At 45.3% G+C, this 19,882-nt stretch overlaps 2 protein-coding genes across 44 annotated transcripts in view; one reads left to right on the top strand and one right to left on the bottom strand.

Moving 5' to 3' along the window:
• Positions 1-19,882, bottom strand: part of IQCH (IQ motif containing H) — a 71,768-nt gene that overhangs the window by 51,694 nt on the left and 192 nt on the right. For 7 of the 43 annotated variants that reach the window (XR_015275979.1, XM_086849665.1, XM_086849629.1 and 4 more), the window contains exons 1-3: positions 11,794-12,015; positions 6,806-6,872; positions 1,700-1,786 (exon numbers count right to left, since the gene is read on the bottom strand). Coding sequence is in view for 7 of the 43 variants with exons in the window: in XM_086849665.1 (XP_086705791.1) it covers positions 1,700-1,786; positions 6,806-6,872; positions 11,794-11,921 (282 nt within the window). In the remaining 36 variants the exon portion in view is untranslated. Of the gene's footprint in view, positions 1-31; positions 440-1,699; positions 1,787-6,805; positions 6,873-11,793; positions 12,118-19,882 lie in introns of those variants that run through there. The other 36 variants (XM_086849650.1, XM_086849637.1, XM_086849644.1 and 33 more) reach the window with 17 other exon arrangements.
• Positions 434-18,657, top strand: AAGAB (alpha and gamma adaptin binding protein). The gene is made up of 10 exons (XM_086849672.1): positions 434-559; positions 5,804-5,994; positions 6,516-6,612; positions 7,267-7,356; positions 9,586-9,669; positions 14,419-14,501; positions 14,890-14,983; positions 15,602-15,706; positions 16,005-16,054; positions 16,618-18,657. The coding sequence occupies exons 1-10, from the start codon at positions 484-486 to the stop codon at positions 16,693-16,695; spliced, it is 948 nt and encodes a 315-aa protein (XP_086705798.1). The 5' UTR covers positions 434-483; the 3' UTR covers positions 16,696-18,657.

Here is a 19,882-nt window from a genome sequence, read left to right on the forward strand (position 1 = left end):
TGTCAAAACTGTGTATTTTTGTTAACTAAGCAGCTCCGAGGTCTCAAAACCCGCAGTATTCACAGTCCAAGCGCTGTTCCGACACGCACCAGCCGCTGCCCCTCAGGCAGGGCCGAACCCCCGCGCATCCCCCGTCCCCTCAGCACAATCGCGCCTCAGCCGAGAGCTGACCCGCGGTGCTGACGGATAACCCGGGGTGTCCTGGCTGCTCTGCCGAGGCAGGAGAGGCCGGTCCGGGGAGGGAGGTGCCGGTGCTGTCCGAACGCACCCGCCCGTGCCGGCCCGGCTGCGACCGCGGCCATGGCGGCACCGCCGCACCCGGCAACGGGACGCGCCGGCCGGGCCGCACCATCAGCCCCGCAGCCAGAGGGGGAACAGCGCATCCAGCGGGGGCCGAGCCCGCGCTCCGCCCGCTCCCTCCCGCCGGCGCCCCCCCCGCGGGCGGTGGTAGCGGCGCGGCGGAAGGGGCGCGGCGCGGGCGCCATGGCGGCGGGAGCGCGGCCGCTGGCGCTGCTCACCAGCTGTGCCGCGGGCTTCGCGCCCGAGGAGCTCGTCAAACGTGAGTCGGGGCAGCCGCGGCGTCCAGGCGGGCGGAACCGGGGGCCGCGGCCTGCCTGCGCCCCGGGAATCGGGCTGACAGCGGCTCCCTCCAGCCCCGGCCTTCAGGGGGGCTGTTTTCCCCTCAGGATCGCAGTTTCCCCCTCAGGGTCGCTGCCGTCCCCTCACGGTCACAATTTTCCCCTCAGGGTCGCTGCCGTCCCCTTAGGTCCAGATTTTCCTCTCAGAATTCCGATTTTCCCCTCAGGATCTCAGCTCTCCCCTCAGGTTCTCGTTTTTCCACCAAGGTCGCAGTTCTCCCCTCAGGGATCACTCCCAGGGCAGCCACGCAGTCCCCGACCCCTTGCTGAGGGTGTCAGGAACCTCCTTAGTGCTATAGGGAAATCATTCACCGGTTTCTCAATGCGGGGGGACTAAAAGGAAAAGCTAAGAAATTTGTCTGTTCTGCAGCTGGTAGAATTGCAGATTACACTTCGTACCGAATACATGGAATTAATTCGGTAGGAAGTGGTCTTCCTGGGAACCACTTGCCATTTTTATGGCTCAAAAGGGGAACACAAGAATAAGATCTGATAGTGGAGGAAACCATGGTGGAATTTCTGGTAATTTTAAAATCGGGGGATTCCAGGAAGAAGCTGTTCAGATCTTGGTGAGTTCCCCGTGTTAGGACAGCCCTGGTTTTTAGGGAATTCATGAACAGTTTGCTGTGCACACTGAGATGTAGAACTTAACTCCCTCATCCCTTCTCTGGGTTTGTTTTTATCTCTTTCTGAGCAATTCTTCCTTAGGACCTCACCAAGCATAGGGCTGCTCCCCAGAACTGGCTCCCTCCACCTCATTAAAGCACATTTTGAAACAAAAGTCAAAGTACAAGATCTGCAGTCAAAGGCTTCTCTGTCAAAGCAGCTGCATGACACTGAATTATTTAAAGATTCCACACCAAAAAATATTATTATTATTAGCTCATTTTTGAGGAAGGTATAAGCAAATTAGAAGGAATTTTTCAAGATTCCTCTAGGCTTCCCCTTTGATTATTTTCTATAGTGAAATGAAGCAGGTAGAAAAGGTAGGTGAGCAAAAAGCTATTGAATCTGAGAAAGTCATACAATTTAAGCTCAATTTTTTTTTAACTGGTACTCACTTTGAAATGTCTCAGCTTCCACTGCTCCGAGTACGAAAACTGGAGTCCTGTCTGCGTGTCCTCTGACTGGGTTACATTAAAATCCTCCTGAAAGAAATCAAATCATTTGATAAAATAAATACCATCAGCATTTTATGTCCCTGCTTTGTATAACAAATGAAATTAAATCAGATGCTGTAGATTGTAAAATGTTCAAGGACACACTGGCAGGGACAGCGCAGCAGTGGGAAGGATTTGGTAAAACACCCTGTCAGAACTTTCCAGGTCAATTCCAAGACCTTTTCCAGAGTTTTCCTCCTGTTAAATGTAAAATGGCTTGAGGATGAGAAGCAGCTGATGGTACATTTGCTAGATATAATTTTATTTGTGCAGGTTTCTTATTGCTTTAATTCATGGGACACTGTGGCTAAACAAACCTGTTTAAAGTGCTCAACATCGATCTGCCTGTTATTATTGTGATATATTTATCAGAAAACAGCAAATAAGATTGGGTCAGTTTTCATGCTGTCTGATGTGATTGTTCTTCCTTCTGTTTTTGGGTTTTTACCACTCCCCTCCTCCCCCTCCCCAGCATATTTGGGTTCTCTTTACTCCTTGGTGTAATTTTAGGAGTATTTTTTATGGTTTATTCCACCAGGTGGCTCTCAAGGGCCAGAATGTTGGAACTACTCAGTGTACCTGACAACTCTGAGATTTGGGAGCATTTAGGGCATTATGTTCTTAAAATATCTATTCAATCAGAAAAACACCAGGAAGAGTGGTCAATACCTTAATCCCTTTGGAGAAAAAAAACACAAAAATAAGTTGTAATAATTAAAAAAAATATTATTAGGCAATGTGCTAAAATTGCTTAAATACCACTTGTGTGTTAAAGAACAGGGAAATTATTGCAAGAGAGCTACATGTGGTTCTGTGATTGTTTAAGTCTTCTGAAAAGTTATTTCTGGTTTTCAACTCTGCTTTCTCAAAAGTTTTTGCACTTTCAGAAGACTTACTAAGACTCAGCATTAAAAATGGGATGTGCAATTTTACAATATTGCCATGTCCTCTCTTGTGTTCAAAATCATAATCTTGTCTGCATGATAAAATATGAAATTAAAAGTCGATTAAGTCAATAAAAGGAGCAAACATTTTTGTAAATAGCTGAAAATAATTTCCAAAAATACTGGTCATAACTATTGCCTGCTTTATTAAAATTTATAAATACTTGGAGCGAAGAAGGGACACAACTGATGAACTTGCTGAAAAATAAGTCAGTGACTGATGCCTGATGAAACCTTTTCCTCTGGAGAGATTCCAGAGAAGTTTGGAAGTTCTGGAGCTGTGTGACACCAGCCAGGATCGGTTACTGGACTGAGCCATGAACTGATCATGTGTGTCAGTTGCTGTTTGTTGTTTAATGGTTTTCTGATACAAAAAGAGCAAAATCAGTCATGGGATAAACTGGAGAAGGGGAATTATCCAGCAAATGTGGTGATCTTATTGCAGGACAGGGCTTTGGAAGCTGCAGGAGGTCATGACCCAGGGATGATGCTGGAGCAGCCAAAAATGGCCTCAAATCATTCCCTGGGATGAGGCAGCTTGTGCTGCTCCAAATGCTTTTATGCAGTGTGGGACACAAACCCAGCCTGTCTGCAGCCACTGCTAACACTGGGAGCCTCATTCCAGAGTGTCCAGCAGGCACAGGATTCCCCAGGGGACCCTGAACTCTGCTGGTTTGGGTGACACCAGGCAGCTCTGTCAGTGCCATGGAGTTTTCCAGGTGTGTTTTTGGCATTGCTGTTACCTGTGGAGCTGCTGCTGCTGGACCTGGCTCCTGCTGTGCTCACACAATGACTCACGTGGCTTTCCAGGCTCTGTGCATGGCAAACCACTGACACTTTCAAAGGCTGAGCAGTTTCACATGAAAAAGGAGTCATAAGGGCTCACTTGGACAAGCCATCTTTTGCCATATTAATTTTCTAGGAGTTTATTCTGATCAATACTCTCTAAATTAAATACCAAACTATTCTGGCTGGATTTTCTGCTTTTATTAAAATCCAGGCTGTCTTGGAAAGAAGTTTCTGGAATGCTGGTGTGGTAAATACAGCCCTTAAAACTAATTCCAGCATCAAATGAGAACAGTTTGAGTTGCAGTGTATATTTCTTTTGTAGTCTCTGCTTTTGCTTTAAAGACCAAAATCTAATTGTTCCAAGTGACTTTTCTTGGAGGGAACTCCTGACAAGCTGCTCAGTTTCCTGCCAGGAGTGATCAGGCTGTTGTGCAGTGATTTCTTACAATCCCACAAGCAGCCTGAGACACAAGTCTGAATCCTTTCCCCAAGTTCCTGAAGCCCTTTGAGTTTAGTGTGCAATATCCATTTTTACTGGGAAAGAAGTTTCACAGGGAATTGGCAAAATCTCGGGATGAAGGATGGGTAATCAGCAGCACAATGGGATGAAAGAAAACCCTTTAAAATACAGGAACAAGTAGCAGGTAATAGGAAATGGGACATGGCCTCATTCTAGCAGTGCTTTGAGACCTAAATTTGTCCATGAACTCTTCTAAAAAAAAGTATCCCCTACAAAGCAAATGCGAAATTCCTATCAGCTTTTGAAAACCTTTTATGAAAGTTCTTTCCCTTTGTATCCTTGTTAGGGTGACTGACTCAAGTGACTTTAGAGCTGATTTTCTTCCTCACCCCACTTTCCTCCATCAGTCTTACTGCTTATTTTCTGGGTTTCAGTAATTTCTGTGGACCCTTTTATTCTTAGCCTCTTGTGGCATTGACTTGCAATTCTGTTAGCTCAGACGGATTTTAATTTAGTTACTTATTTTTAACTGTCAGAACATGGGTAAAGGGAAATTTATATCATATTCAAAATAAAACCTCTGAGAATACAAAGCTCAGAATCCAGGTTGGTTTGGGATCCAGGATCATGGTTCCCCAGCTCCAAAGTGAGGTGGGTAATCTTAGCATGGAATATCACCTGATTAAAGACCAGTTACTCTGAAAAATAATTGCCATCCAAAATAAAATAAAACTTGAGCCTGGAAGAATCATTTAGATGTGGTACTTCTTATTTTAAGAAACCCAGAGAGGAGACTCCTGTTTCATCCTCTTTAGTAGGAAATGGCTACAGGTTTCTGTTTCCAAGGTCACATTTCTCCCCCAGATTCCATCTCCTCCTCAGGGCTGCAAATAATCCTGGTTTACAGCTCTCCCTGCCTTGTACCCTGTGCTCATTCACCAGATCTATTCCTCAGCTTTGCAGTTTAGTTGTAAAAATCACTGCAGCCTTGGCAAGGAGGTTTTCCTGTCTTTATACTAATAAGATACAGATAAATTCAAATTCATCTCCAGACTATTCAGGGAACAGCCTGTTCCAGCAGCTCCAGGAACTCTCTCTCAGTACCTTAAAATACAAATCCTTGAAAAGCCATGTACTTTATCCTTTAACTCTTCTGCTGCCCAAGGCAACTCTGCATGACTCAGTCCATTTTATAAATAATTGACCTGTGTTCCAAAGTGTCCACGAGTTCATCCAGCCTGAACAAGATATCCTGGCCTTTCCCTCAAGGAGTAATGGGATGCTCTGCTTCCAGCTCTTAATTCAGCTCCAGGAGTGTTCCTGGGCAGGTTCCTGCCTTGAAGGGCTTTTGGCAGCACCTGAGCAAAGCACTGGATTTTAATGGTTGAGCTCCTACATGGAATTTAATGGGAATTAAACTGAATCGTAGGAACTGGGTTTATTTTCTCATTAGTTGCCTTCAGGTTTTGGTCACAGTTAAACAGATCTTTACATCTCAGTGAGCATACATGGTTGTAATAAAGTTTAGGTTTTCTCTCCATACATCCTGTTTGCAGGTACTAAATTTGAGGTTAACATTTGAAAAGCCATTTCCAGGAAAACAAAAGGCTTTCTGCAACTCCTGGGCCATATTTTATGCTGAAAATTAGAAAATAAACTCTTTTGAAAGCTAAGCAGTAAAATCTGTGACAGAGTAACAAATGGAGTTGAATTATAGTAAAGACAGATCTGTATTAGCACTGTACTTCTCTAGACAAATTATTTTCTTGATGCTGGTTTTACCCTCCTCCTCATCCATTTTCTCTCCTGCAGGTATCACAGGAAAAGATGACCTTACTGTGGGTGCAATAACAAGTGGAAGAGTGAATTTCTACCCCTGGACGATAGATAACAAATATTACTCTGCAGATATCCACCTCTGTGTGGTCCCAAACACATTTCACGTGACTGGGGAGATTGCTGAGGCTGTGCAGGCATTTGTTGTGTACTTCGACAGCACAACAGTAAGGCTCTTCTGCTTCATCCTCCTGCTTCATCCCTCATGTGGCTGCCTTATCACAGAGAGAACCATAAATCAGATTCTCCATCCATCCCCTTTGGGCTGTTCTATTCCTTGGCAGAAGATCAGTGTTAAATACTCAATATTAAATTTCCCTGCTAACAATAGCAGCAGTTTCCTTCTCTTACTACTCTCCTCCAGCTGGAAGAGGGGTTTTCAGGAGTCAGGATGCCACTGTGGCAAATCCAGCTCAGCATCTCCAGCTTTATTCCTAGCTGGTGCTGCTTCTTAAAGGCTCCTTTAGGACAGACAAAATTTAGGGAGCTAGACATAAAATTCAGTACATTTTACCCAAAATTGCTTCTACTAAACCAGCAGCAGTAAAAACTGATTTAGCAGAAACCAGAAAGGTTGAGACAAAAAAAAAAAACCAAACAAAACTATCTCTTTATATAATTCAATTTCAATACCATTAAAAACTAAAGTATTGTAGGATGTATTTCTAAGAATTCTTTTCCCCTGTAGAAAACTGGACTGGAGGGGGTCTCTGAATGGCTTCCCCTGACAGAAGAGTGGCTGCCAGAAGTGATGATCCTGGTTTGTGACAGAGTGTCTGAGAACGGTAGGAAACCCAAAGAACTCCCATCCTCACTTAGAGCCATTAACCTGCATAATAATTGACTTTCTAATTACATCAACAATTGCTTCTCTGAGTCTGGGTGAGGCTGGCCTGGAGAGCTGATAGAGCACAGGCAGGTGACTCTGGGAGCTGAAACCTTCAGTGGGATGTGGTTAAAACTGAATCAGAATTTTACCTGATTGCTCAGCTCTGTGTCCAGCCACTGCAGGGGCACTAAAAGGCATTCGTGCTGCTGGACCCTGCTGAAAAATGGGGAGGACTTGGTTACTTAATTCCGTTTGGAGACTGAACACAGGTTTGCTGTGGTTCTAGACAACAGCACTGGGAGGTGCAGATGTGTCCCTGCAGCTTTATTCAGTATCAAACCCAGACTTAACAGAAGTCTTCATTCACACTTATATTGTACCCTCTGCAAAACCATTTGGTTCTGTTTCTCAGTTCCAAGGAGGAGTGCAACTCTAATTTTGGAATCCACAGTGAATGGAGGATCCATGCCAGCTGCTATACACTTTCCCATACACTCCAGAACAAGCAAACTACTTTGAGGGAATAAAACACAGCTAAATATTCTGATAAATATGCTGATACCAGTCTCAAATCTGCACCTTTAATACCCATTTTTGTCTCCCAATTTAGGTGTAAACAGACAGAAAGCTCAAGAGTGGTGCATCAAGCATGGCTTTGAGCTGGTGGAGCTCAGCCCTGAGGAGCTGCCTGATGAAGATGGTAGGTCTGCTGCTTCTCTTGCCATTTTGAGAATGAAAAAGTGCCCCAAAATATCTTCTGAAGAAAATAATGCCCCTTGTAATTGTTGATGTGCCACATGATTACAGCATGGAATGCTCCGGGGTGGTGGGGCTTAGTCTCAGCTATAAAAGGTCAGGAGGAGGAGGAGGTTATTTCCTCTGAGAAATTCCATTTGTCCCCTCCCAAATCCAGCTGCTGTTTATGCAGCACCTACGTAAAAATAATATCTGCTCCTTTTGCTGGCACTGCCCTAGGGCTGTATTGATACATCAGAAGTTTGTATTCCACTTAGAAAATCTTTGTGCAAGAGGGCAGAAAAATACTAGTTTTAAAAAGACTTAAAAACTATTTTAATACTATCTTGGTACAAACAGTGACATGATAGGCTGAAAATGTCAGGTTGTTAAAAACATTTCAGAGCAACACGAGCTGTTAAACAGGAAACAAAACCAGTTTCAGAATCACTGGTTGCCCAACATTTTTAACTTGAAAAAAAAAAAACAGCAAGAAGACTCAGAAGTGTGATGTTCCACTCTTGAAAAGTGACTGTGCATTTCCTGACAGCCTTATCAGCATCAGCCTTATCTCCTCACTTCAGTGACACAAAAAAGCATTTACACCTTACCTCTCTGGAATAAAATGAGATAACTGAGTGCATTTGCAGGCTGGAGAGGAATTAGTCACTAACATTTGCTCTGTTTCAAGTTATCCAAGCACATTGCAATCACCAAAAATCACTGTAAAGTCCTCAGCTAGAACACATCCCACTCCTTTCCCTCCTTTGAAGGCCTACTAAAATTGGATTTTGAGTAGCTGAGAAGTCTCTCCCTCTCTCCACACCATCCTTTAAAAATGTTTCCTTTTTTTCTTTAGTCAAGGAGGGAGATTCACAGATTCGATTCACAGAAACCAGGAAAATCAGAATTAAAGACTCCTTAGACTAAACAAATACTAAATGCTTTAAAAATAGTAACCTTAAATCAAGTTATTTTCCTATTGAATAATTGTTGTAAAGAACAAGCTCTTTACCATGTAAATAATGGGAACAATAACAACTCAGGATGTTAACTTTTGGAATATTGGGATACATGTTCTTTCCAAACTGTTTAATCTGGTAGTTGATTCACTGTGACTCATGCAGAGGAGGAACTGTGTTCCAGTGAGTAACTTATTTACCCCACAAACATTCTGGGTGAGTTACAAAAGGCACAGCAGATGCTGTAAACACACTGGGCCAATCTCTGCTCGAAATTCTGACATTTCAGACAGCTCATCTCAAATAAACTGGAACTTTTGTTTTGACTCATTGTCAGTTGTTTGCACAGTCAGGACAAGAGCTCTAAACTGAGATTCTTGATAATGATTCTGATATCAAACCAAGCAGCAGCATCACAGAGGTCAAAAAATCCGATTTCAGCCTTAAATTCATTTCTAAAGGCAGTTTCAATTACTGCACGTGTCCCTGAGTCACTTGAGTTTGATTTCCAAACAATCACATTTTGTGTTCAAAGGATTGTTTGGGGTTTTTTTTTTTTCCCTTTGTCAACCTGCACAAACATGGGAAGCTGACTAAACTGAGGAAATGGGAAAACTGACTTGATCCAAAGTGGTATTAGATCTATTCAGTAAATAAATTAAAATCTGAATAATGCTTCCCTGGGCTTTCAAGTTCCTGTAATTCCCAGGATTACTGGAACTTTCAGAGATGGATATTGTGGTGACAGTTTTACAATATTCCTTTCCATTTTTTACAGGCAACACACCATTTTTAAATGGTTGTCTCAAGTTCTTTAATTTTTAATAGAAAAAGTAATTCTAATATCTATTTTCTAAAATATTTCTGTGCTATAGAGCATTGTAAAAGATCTTGGGGTAAAAGATTCAAGTTCCTTGTCTATTACTATAAAATTTACTCAGATCTTACTTAATGTAGGCCTCCTGGTAAATATTTAACAAAAAGGATTTAGATCTCTGCAAAGTGCTGAGCTCCCAGTTCATTATCTCTGGAAACTCAGCCCAAGAAATGAGGCATTAATTTCCATTTCCTTGGCCTCTCACGAATCAAAGGTGGAAAATGTGTGTTTTGTACCAGAATTTAAAATGATTGTGAGAAGATGGGCCAGGCCTTCAGCCCCACCTCTGGAGGCACATTATGGTTTTTAGTTATTTTTAGGAGTTTTTAGAGTTGTTCTTTGTGTTTTGGTGCAGATGATTTCCCCGAGTCCACCGGAGTGAAGCGCATTGTGCAGGCCCTCAATGCCAACGTCTGGTCCAACGTGGTGATGAAGGGTGGTAGGTTCTGCTGGGGTCTGGGGGTTATCAGGAGCTCAGACTGAGCAGCTGGACACAGCTGGAGCACTCTGGCACCTTCCCCAGGGAACAGGAGGGCTCAGGCATTGCTTTCATCCTCCCTTGATGGCCTGGTGAACTCACAGGCCGTGGGTGAGATCTAGCACAGAATCCTGGGATGCTCTGGGGTGGAAGGGACCTCAAAGCTCATCTCATCCTCTGTCCCAGGATGCTCCAAGCTCATCCAGCCTGGCCTTGGACACTTCCCACCCACGATTTCTCTGTGCCAGGGCCTCACCACCCTCACAGGAAAGGATTTCTGTGGAAAACTTCCTCCTGTTCCAGCACCTGTTTCTGTTCCCTCTCTACTTTAACTTGCACTCTAACAATAATTTGAGTTAAATATTCCATTGATTTTGCAGGTTGCAATGAAAACTCAAAGTTTGTTCCACCAAACTCTAGTAGGAAATAGGTTGTAATTATCAGCTTTATCAGACTGATCCATGATTCACTGTAGAAGTAAAGGTTAAACTCCACATTTGTTGTAGGGAATTTTTGTTTGTTTTTTTTTTTAAATTTTTGAACTAGGGATGAGAATAGCAAGTGCAGAGATGAGATTTGGCAAAGGAGCCGTGTCAAAACATTTAAGGAATGTTTTTGCTACAGAAAACCCCACTCAAGTACATGGAAACCACAGAAATTTTTGACAAAATTGCAAAAAATGGGCAACCCCAGATAATTTCCTGAGAAAGCTGATTATCAGGTAGAGTTAGAATTTTGGAAAAATCACTTTAGCCTTAGACTCATCAGAAAAGGAAATGCTGTGGTTGCAAGTGTAGATCCTTCCATTTACTTGAACACCTTTAATTACTTTTCTAATCACACAAACTGCTGCAGAAAATGTAGGAAGATGAAACTCTTAAAGAGTGCTTGGCCTGAAATGTCATGTTCACAAAGCCTCATCCCACCACCAGCCTTCCAACACCTCTCTGCTCCCTGATGTCCCATTTCCCACTGCTGTGGCTTCTCCCTTCCCACAACAATTAACTGTGGAATGATTTAAAGCACTGAGAGAGAGGCTGCTGTTAATTTCTGTGTCTGCAAGGTGCTTGCTGGAACTCACTAAAAGCAGGATGAGAATTATTAAACTCCATTTTTTAATGCAGCTTTTTGAGGACTTCTCATTCCCCATCAGGTAAAGGTGGGGTCTGATTCAGTGTAACCATTGCAGAGAACCAGGGAACTTTGGCAGATGGTGTCAGGTTGTGCTAAAAATGTTTTTTTAACAACTTATTTCCTGTATTTGGCAGATGCCAGTGTACAGAACAGCAGAATTTAGTCACATGTTCAGTTCTTCACAGGGGGGAAATTCCTGCACATCACTGGTGTGTTCTGTAAAGGTCAGACTCCTTGAAAAATCCAGATTTTCTCTGAACACAGCGCTGCTGTATCACCACAAAGCCCTCAGGAAGTGAGCTATATCTGGAAGGTGCTGCAGCCTGACTGTGCCTTCAAAGGGAAATCATTGAGCTCACTTTGCTTAAAATAAAACTTTTTACAACCTGTAACATATCTTTTGTTTTTAGCTTCCTCCAGATCCTAGAAACTGGCTGCCATGTCAATCCAACTTTAGCTTTTCTACTGGATGATCTGCAATTCCTGGCTGGTTGAAAACCAAGCAGGGAAGGGTTGTCAGAGACCTTGAGAGAGCTCCAGTAGTAAATGTGTAGTAGCAAATACTCACAGCACTGTTAGGTGTAGCCTTAATTCTACAGCATTGCCTTAATTCAAAAACCCGTTTCCTTGAGAATTTAAATTTACAGACAAAGCAGGAATAACTTTCTTCAAGCACAAAATATGAAACCCCACATTATTTTATTGCATTAAGCCCCAACACAATTCTCAAGCTGCAGGTTTTTTTCACACACCTATTAATTAAAATTTTAAATTTCAGGTTTTTTTCCTCTCACCACCAAATGCATTGTTCTCGCACAGATCCATAAAAAATAATTATTAAATGTAACACAGTTGAATTAGAAACGAGTTTACATCAAGTAACCAATGCCAGGAGCTTTGTGAGTAAATAGAGCAGCATTCTCTCTACTCAAGCCAAACAAACAGTCTTACCAGGAGTCTCCCAGAACAAATCCTGTCTGGAGCTGGTGTAAAGTTGGTTCTCCAGGCCTTGGAGCTCCCTTCAGTCTCTGGAAGCTTTCTTGTGTAGGAATACACGAGGGATTCTCCAGGTAACACATTTCCCTCCCCACAGCAGTATTAAACTGCTCTTGCCTCCTCTGTCCCTGCAAGAACCTCTGTGGCAAGAAGAGAAACCATTTCCAGCCTTCTGGAAGAGGCTGCTCAGCTTCTTTCCTGCTTAAATCCCATCTTGAGTGATCCCAGGTGAAGCTGCTCACCTCAGGTGGGGCCAGGAATGAGCCTGGCTCTAATCACAGCCAATTAACCTGAGTTAGGGAGGCCATTTAAACAAACTGTGGAGTTTGATGTGTTAATTCCAGTTTTATGTGTAAGGATCACCATGTGTCATTTGGAGACAGACTGGAGGAATAATAGGTAAAGGCAATGGAAAACACTTGGCTATAGAACAGGAATCTGGGAATGCTGAATCCATGCTCAGAGCATCATCATGAGTGATTCCTGTGAAACCACACAGAGCATGGAATCTGGAATGGCTTGGATGGGAAGCGCCCTCAAATCCCATCCCACTGCACCCCTGCAGAGACACCTCCCACTGTCCCAGGCTGCTCCAAGCCCTGTCCAACCTGGCCTGGGACACTGCCAGGGATGGACCAGCCACAGCTGCTCTGGGCTCCATCGTAGCCACTGACTCCTCCAATAAATGGATGAGCTCATTTTTGGCTTTGCTGCCTTAAGAACACTGTGTAAGGCATCACCCACTTCCTGAATTGCACCCAGAAGTTGAAATGACTTTTACATCCAATAAAAGGACTTAATAGGAAGGGGTTTTTCAAGGGTGTGCCTGCAACCAAGTGTTGTGTCTGCCTCCTCCCTAACCACAGATCCAGGGACAAGTAGCTGCTGTTAGAGATCCCTGCTGCACATTCCAGGTTTTTCAGAAGGGGATGACATTTGTAATAATTCTGGCTGAGGTTCTGTGGTGTTGGAGGAGGGAAGATGGAGCCACTGCCATTTTTCTGTGCAGGACAAACTAATCCCAGCTATGAACGAGGTCCATGATTAGATCACTGCATCCACCCTGCCAGTGTGGGAATGTTCCCTCTCCAGGACATTCTGCACTGCAGTGTCCAACCTTGCTTGAGATGACTCAGAAATTGGCTCCATGTCCATCTTCACAGCTTCCCCAAAGCCAGCTCTCTGCTCAGCCCCATGAAACTTGGGGAAGCTGCTTTGATTTGGGGTGCAAATCCCAAACTTTTATCCTCCAGTTCCTGTTCATTGACCTGACGGACTTCACGGGCAGCTGAACGTTTTCCAGGGAATTCATTCAGCTCCACTGATTCACTTCTTCCCACCCCTTGGGCCAGGATCTGTTAAAGCAGCAGAAGGGGATAAAGCAGAGCCAGTGGCCCCAAATCCCTGCCAGGGATGGGGCAGAACAGATCAGGAGCAGGGAACTGGGAATGGGGGCTCAGGAATCCTCTCATGGAGATGTGTTTATGTGAGTGCTGGATGGGCTCAGTTACACATCCAACCCCTCAAAATGAGAGTCTGGAGAAATGGCAAGGAAATTTGGACAGAGCATCCAAATGACATCACCTCAAGAGTTGAGTCTAGAGTTTAGTCATGAGTGTAATAATTTAGAACATACTTCTTTTAAAAAGCAATATTAAATCTTTCTTCTGGCAGGAATCATTGTTTCCTGGCTATTTCTGGTACAATAACTTCACATTATTTCAGTTTTAGTTGACTAAAATACAAAGGTTTGCAGAAAAAAAATCTCCTGAGTGCCTTGTGTAACTGCAAATATTTACTACTCAGTGCAAGGCCAGTTTGTATTGAGTAGTAAACTGACTTAGAAAAATCTGACTTAGTAAAAAAACACCTCATCATATCACCCATTATGCACATATTTTTATATAAAAGAGGTTTAAAAATATAGCCAGTTTAAATGAAAAATACTGCACCACGTTTATTATCTTAGATGACTGTTTAGGTATGAAATCACTTTTTAGGTTGGGTTTTAAAACAGCACTGAGGTACACCCTGGGCCAGCAGTGGGGAGAGCCCAGAGCACCTTGCAGTGAGAAGAAACCCTGGATTTGATGGATGAATCCACCCAGGAATTCTGAATTAAATATTGAACAATTTTCTTTGCCATCATTGTCATGCTCAGCCCGTTCAGACCATGTGTGAGCAAAGGCTTTCGTTTTCCTGAATCCAGCCTCAAACCTGGTGCTGCTTCCCGTGGAGGTTAAACCTGGGCACCAGGAACAGCAAATTCTGCTGCTGCATTTTCCAGCTGCCTCGTCTGGAATTTACCAGCTCAGATCCCAACGGAGCAGACAGTTCCAACAAGCTTTAAAAAGATCCCGCATCTCCTGTGGCTCACACATCTCTTCTTTGGGGGGAATATGTAGTAGCAAACATGGCTAATGCAGTTTAAAGCTTAGAGATGATGTGAAATTTCTGCTTAAAATCTATTTTTCAAGTGTTCCAAAAGCGCAGTTTTCCGTGGTGCTGAGAAATACTCCCTGTCCCAGCTGGCCAGTGCCAGTACTTGCAGTAATTTTGCACTTTGTGCTCTCTTTGCAGACAGGACCCAGGGCTTTGGTCTCCTCAGCACCTTGGCAGGAGCAAACAGGAGCCGTGGCTGTGAAGAGACCCCCGAGACAGAAGTAAACAGTAATTCCAGTAATTCCTGGTCCCTGCTATGCTCAGGCCCTCCCTTCATCCATGGGGGGTGTCTGGGACCTCCCCACTGTGCCACAGAGCCACAGGAAAGAGCACTAAAAACTCCATTCACGATGGGTTTGATTATATCCAAATTATCCCCTCTTGGGCAAAACAAAACCTGTCATTTCATGGTGTTATTTGAAAAAAACCCAACAAATCCATCCTGAAACCCCTTCATGCAGTGCCAGAAGTGGCTTTCCATGGTACAGGTTTTGCAGTAACACTTGGAGATAAAGTGCAAGGTTTTGAAGGAAAAGCAGGAAGCACCTGATTCGCTGCTGATGTTTTTCATGCATTACTGGATACTGAAATATCTTTGTTTCCTGGCAGTCCAACCCATCCCCAGAAGACAGGGAAGAATCCCAGTCCGATGGTGGAGAGGATGGAGCTGGCACAAACAGCCTGGAGCCTGACAGTGCTGCAGGTGAGCATCCACACCTGGCTCCTGCTCAGGGAAACTGGGGCACTGCCAGAGCCAGGGGAGTCCTTAAATCACTTCACATTCCAGGGGATGGGAATTCCTTTCCAGCTGTGTGTGAGAGCTGAGTGTTTGCTGTGGTCCCAGCACAGCTCATCACTCTGATTCACTCTCTGGCTGTTTCTGGACGGAGCATCCTGGAATCAGCAAGAAATCTTAAATACTGGATAAGCTCACATGGAATCTGGAATATTTTGGGTTAGAAGGGACCTTAAATCCCATCCCATTTCACCTCCTGCCATGGCAGGGACACCTCCCACTCTCCCAGGCTGCTCCAAGCCCCATCCAGCCTGGCCTTGGACAATTCCAGGGATCCAGGGGCAGCCCCAGCTGCTCTGGGCACCCTGTGCCAGGACCTGCCCTCCCTCACAGGGAAGGATTTATTCCATAAAATTAATCACCACAGTAGCAATGCCATGATCTATGTGTATGAGCAATCAGTAAATGAAATGTTTCTTTCTCTCCTGTGACACTGGAATTTGCAAATGGGATTTGCAGCTGTTAAAATCCTGGTTTTCTGCTGAGAAACCAGAATAATTTCCCTTCAACCAAGCTATATTTCAGATCCCATGCTGGATATGGACATCCAGGAGCTGGCCAGCCTGACCACGAGGGATGGGGACCTGGAGAACTTCGAAAGGCTCTTCTCAAAGCTGAAAGAAATGAAAGGTAACGCACCAGGAGAGATAGGCCTGAGCTCTGGCACCTCCTCCAGGGGCTCAGACAAAACCATTCTGAAAACCAAGGAAAACCAGCCAGGAGTGAGTTGGGAAGCTGTGAAATTCCTGTTCTCCTGCCTGAAGTCCTTTAAAAGTAACTGCTCTTTCCATTCATTTCCCCTTCATCTTGATTGTGCTCTTGAAAGCAGCAAATGTTGCTCTGGGAGTTCCCAAACCCAGGTGCAGGAGGAGTTTCTGTCCCTGCTCACTCCTGAGCTTCACAACCCAAATCCTCTCCTTCCCCACAGACAAAGCTGCCACGCTGCCTCACCACCAGAGGAAACTGCACGCAGAGAAGGTGAGTGAAATCAGTAAAATGGGTTTGTTCTTTCCAAGCCACAGTTCCTGCTCCTGGAGGGTTCCTGGATTAAGAGTAGTGAGAACAAACCACACAGTCCTAGGGAAGACTTGTCAGGTATCTCCCAAAAATTGAATTACCTGGAAGTTTGAAATATCAGAAAAGCATAAAATCCTGGAATGGTTTGGGTTGGAAGGGACCCTTAAGATCAGCTCATTCCACCCCACTGCCATAAAAAAAAAACTTTCCCCTTTCTGAATTCTGAACTGAGAGCCCTGGGGGTGCTGGTCAGCTTGCACAAGTCAATGGAAAAGTCTGGATCTCCTGGAAGATTTAATGAAGCCTTAATTAGCACAGGTTTTGTATCACAGGTGCCTCCCATGACCTGAACCATCATCTCTCTGTTGCTGAAATTCCTTAACCTCAGAGAGGATTTGTTACATTGACAGACCTGGCTGCCAGATTCAGCTGCTGCTCATTTTCTGCTCTTTGGATGGGAAATACAAAACCTTCAGTCATTTGATGGGAATTCTCTCCTTTTCCCATCTTTTTTGCCATTGTAGGTGGCCAAAGCTTTCTGGATGGCGATTGGAGGAGACAGGGATGAGATCGAAGGTCTCTCCTCGGATGAAGAAAACTGAATTCCTCTGTAGCTGGAAGTGCCAGAGCAATCCTAAAGGAATCATCCTTCCCTCAATTAGTGTTCATTGCCAAAAATCCCATTTAGCTGTAGCTGCTCCCCTTGCTGACAGCATTCCCCATATCCCACATTCCATCTCCTGGCTCCAGAGGCTTTGTCTGACTGGCCTTTCTCCTCTCTCACAGGACTTTGGAAGGTGACACGTGTGTGGTTCAAGGGAATAGGGATGAGTTTACATTTTTCAAATGAACATTTTTATGATTTCCTCTCTGGGGTTTAAATAAACAAATGTGCTCCCAGTTATCTCTGCACACAGGGCTGGGGCTTGGGAAGTGACTCCTGAATTCCAAACTCCATTTTTCAGCTGTGGGGCTCCTGGGTGGTTCCATGGAGCTTTTCCCAGTTCTGGGAGCCGGATCTGGATGAGCCACGAGGAGGAAGTCGCTGTGCCAGGGCTGGGAGCTCGGTCCTGCCAAGTGCCAAAGCCATTACAAGTGGCCTCAGGCTCGGATTCTGCTTGGAATTTGCCTGTGGAAGGATGGGGGCCTGCCCTGGAATGTCAGGTGTTGTCCTCACTCCCTGGATTCCCATTAGGAACTAAACTAGGGATGAAATGCCGGATCTCTGCTCCAGGGGTGGAATTCCCTGCCCGAACCTCCTGCGAGGCCGGGCAGAAGGCGCAGAGCTGTTCTGTGCTCAGCATCCCCAACCCTCCTGCCCTGGGTGTGCTCAGTGCCCACACTCCTGTGTGTCCAGCAGGAACTCCCTTTTCCTGGGATCACTTCCACAGCAGCACAGACCCTCCGGAGTCACGGACACGGCAGGAAGGTGGAGCCTGGGGAGGAGTGAGAGGAGGAAGGGCAGATGCCACCCTGGCTCCTCTGCTGCAGACACAGGGAGTGCGTCAGTGGGAAGAGGATCCAGCAGATTCCCAGATGGAAGAGTCTGGCCCCAAGAATTTGTCCTTATCAATCTGAAAATCCACCCTGTTAAGCACCCTCAGTCAGGAATTTCAAAATGAACTTTTCCAATGTCCCCTAAATTCCCAATTCCCAGGACACGGGTTTGCCATGGATTTTTGATGGGTTTACATTCTGCAGGCACTTCCACAGTCAATTCCCTTTTAATGATGAAGCAAAGGTTTCTCAGAATGCTGGGAATCCTTTCCTGGGTCAAAACTGCAGCGTTTAAGGACAAGAACTGAAGCCTCACTGGCAGTTTGGGAAGTGTTTCTCAGCTGAAGCAGGAGCAGGAAACACCTGGTTTGGGAAGAATTCTCCTGGAGTACAGGGCCAGCCAAGGAAAGCTGCCAGGGACACCTTCCCAAGGGGGGAACTCTGCCTTCTCCCATTCTCCACAGTTTTTCCCGGCACATTGAATGTAACACAGACCTGAAGGTGGCTCATTCCAAGCAGGGAATGGTTTCCACGTTGGATTTTGGGAGATGAAGATTCTTTCTGCCCTTTTTAAATCCTTGTTGTGCAATGGTGATAAATGGCCAGAGTGCCAAGGGAATGGCGTGGAGGCAGGGAAGAAAACAAGGGACTTGGACACTTTATAAACCCATTCCTCAGACATGTGATAGAGAAGTGTTTTTAAATTTAATGAGATCATATCAATTAAAACCCAGTGCTTTGCTCCCTTTTTATGAGGAGCAGCAGCTCATTCCCATACTCAGAAGTCTTTCAAACATGATTTATTGTAAATATGGGTCTTGTTTGTAGGGGCACAAATCATGGATGCAGGAAGTGTGGCTGGAGACACTGGGAAATAATTTAGTAATCCTTTGAGGTTGTTGTGCTGTGGTTTAAAATCAAGATTTACTTTGCTGGTGGTTAATTTTTTTTCTGTGGGTTGTTTGGGGTTTTTTTTCTGAAGAGACCCTTTGGTTTTGGCTACAGAATTTCTTTACAAAATAAGAAGTTACAGAAATGAATAAAAGGGGCATTAGCGGAAGAGCAAAGCTGTGTCTGTCACTCAGTTGCTCTTTGTGCAGCAACAACAAAAGAATTCCCAGTTGGTTTCCAGAGAATCCCAGAGTGGTTTGGGTTGGAAGTGCCCTCAAAGGCCACCCAGTCCCACTCTGCCAGGGGCAGGGACAGCTCCAGCTTTGCCATCGTTGCTCCAGGTGGGAGCTCCAGTTCCAGAGTCCTGGGCTGGCATTCCCAGCTCCAGCATTCCGTGTTCCTGGCCAGGCCAGGCTGCACTGAAGCTCTGGGATGGCAGAGACTTCCCTGCCACTCAGGCAGCGCTGTCACCCAGCTTTGGCCTGGGCCACACATCCCAGGCAATGGCAAAGTCACTCTTTATTTTGGCTGAGGCTTTGAGGTTTGTAATTGCTCCCCCCGCCCGTTTCCAGTGGGGAGGATTGGGACACTGGGATCCAGGTGACAGCAGCAGAGCCCCCAGCTCTGCACGGATCCCCTGCTCGAGCTCTGGCGAGCGCAGCACAAAGCCTGGACCAGACCCTTCATTACCACACGGCTGGAAACCCGAGTGGAAAAAGTGTTCTCGTAAATCCTGTCAGGAAAAACAACCCCAAAGCAGAGAATTCCAGCGAAAGCCTCAGGGGGCCGTGAGGAGTTCACAGCACGGATCGCGCTGTGCCTTGGCTCCTTCCCGGGGCTCTGTGCCCTGCAACGCCAGGGGTTTGTCACTGTCCCCCGGGATGGCACCTGCCCTGCCCACCCTCACCCCTGGGCTGTTGGAACTCTGCCCCTCAGCAGGGACAGCCAGAATTCCAGGGGCTTCATCAGGAAAACTCCCACCAGGAACGCAGCACAGCCACGGCAGGGCCCTCGGGGAGGGAGGGGGGAAAGTGGAGTCTCTGTTCCTGAAGGTTTTTCTCCAGGATTTGCTGGCTGGACTCGTGTCTGCAGCACGGAACTGCAGCTCCTCCATGGAAACACGGCAGGAATTCAGGGTCTGCTCCTGACAGGACACTGCAGGCGGAGCGCTGAATGCTCCTCTGCAGCTCCCCAGGTCCAGCCCCAGGGAGGAATTCCAGGAGCAGTTTGAACACGCGAATGCTCAGCTGTGTCTGACTTCCCCAGCAACTGCACAGTAAATCCTCGGAGCTCAGAACTCCACTTCTACTCACCCTTCAGTCCCGTTAGTTAAAAGAACTAAACGCAATTTTTAAATTATTTTTTATATATTTGGCTTTAAATCCTTGAACAAAACTGTCC

This window comes from Cyanistes caeruleus, chromosome 13 (genome assembly GCF_971803275.1).
Source record: "Cyanistes caeruleus chromosome 13, bCyaCae1.hap1.1, whole genome shotgun sequence".
NCBI lineage: Eukaryota > Metazoa > Chordata > Aves > Passeriformes > Paridae > Cyanistes > Cyanistes caeruleus.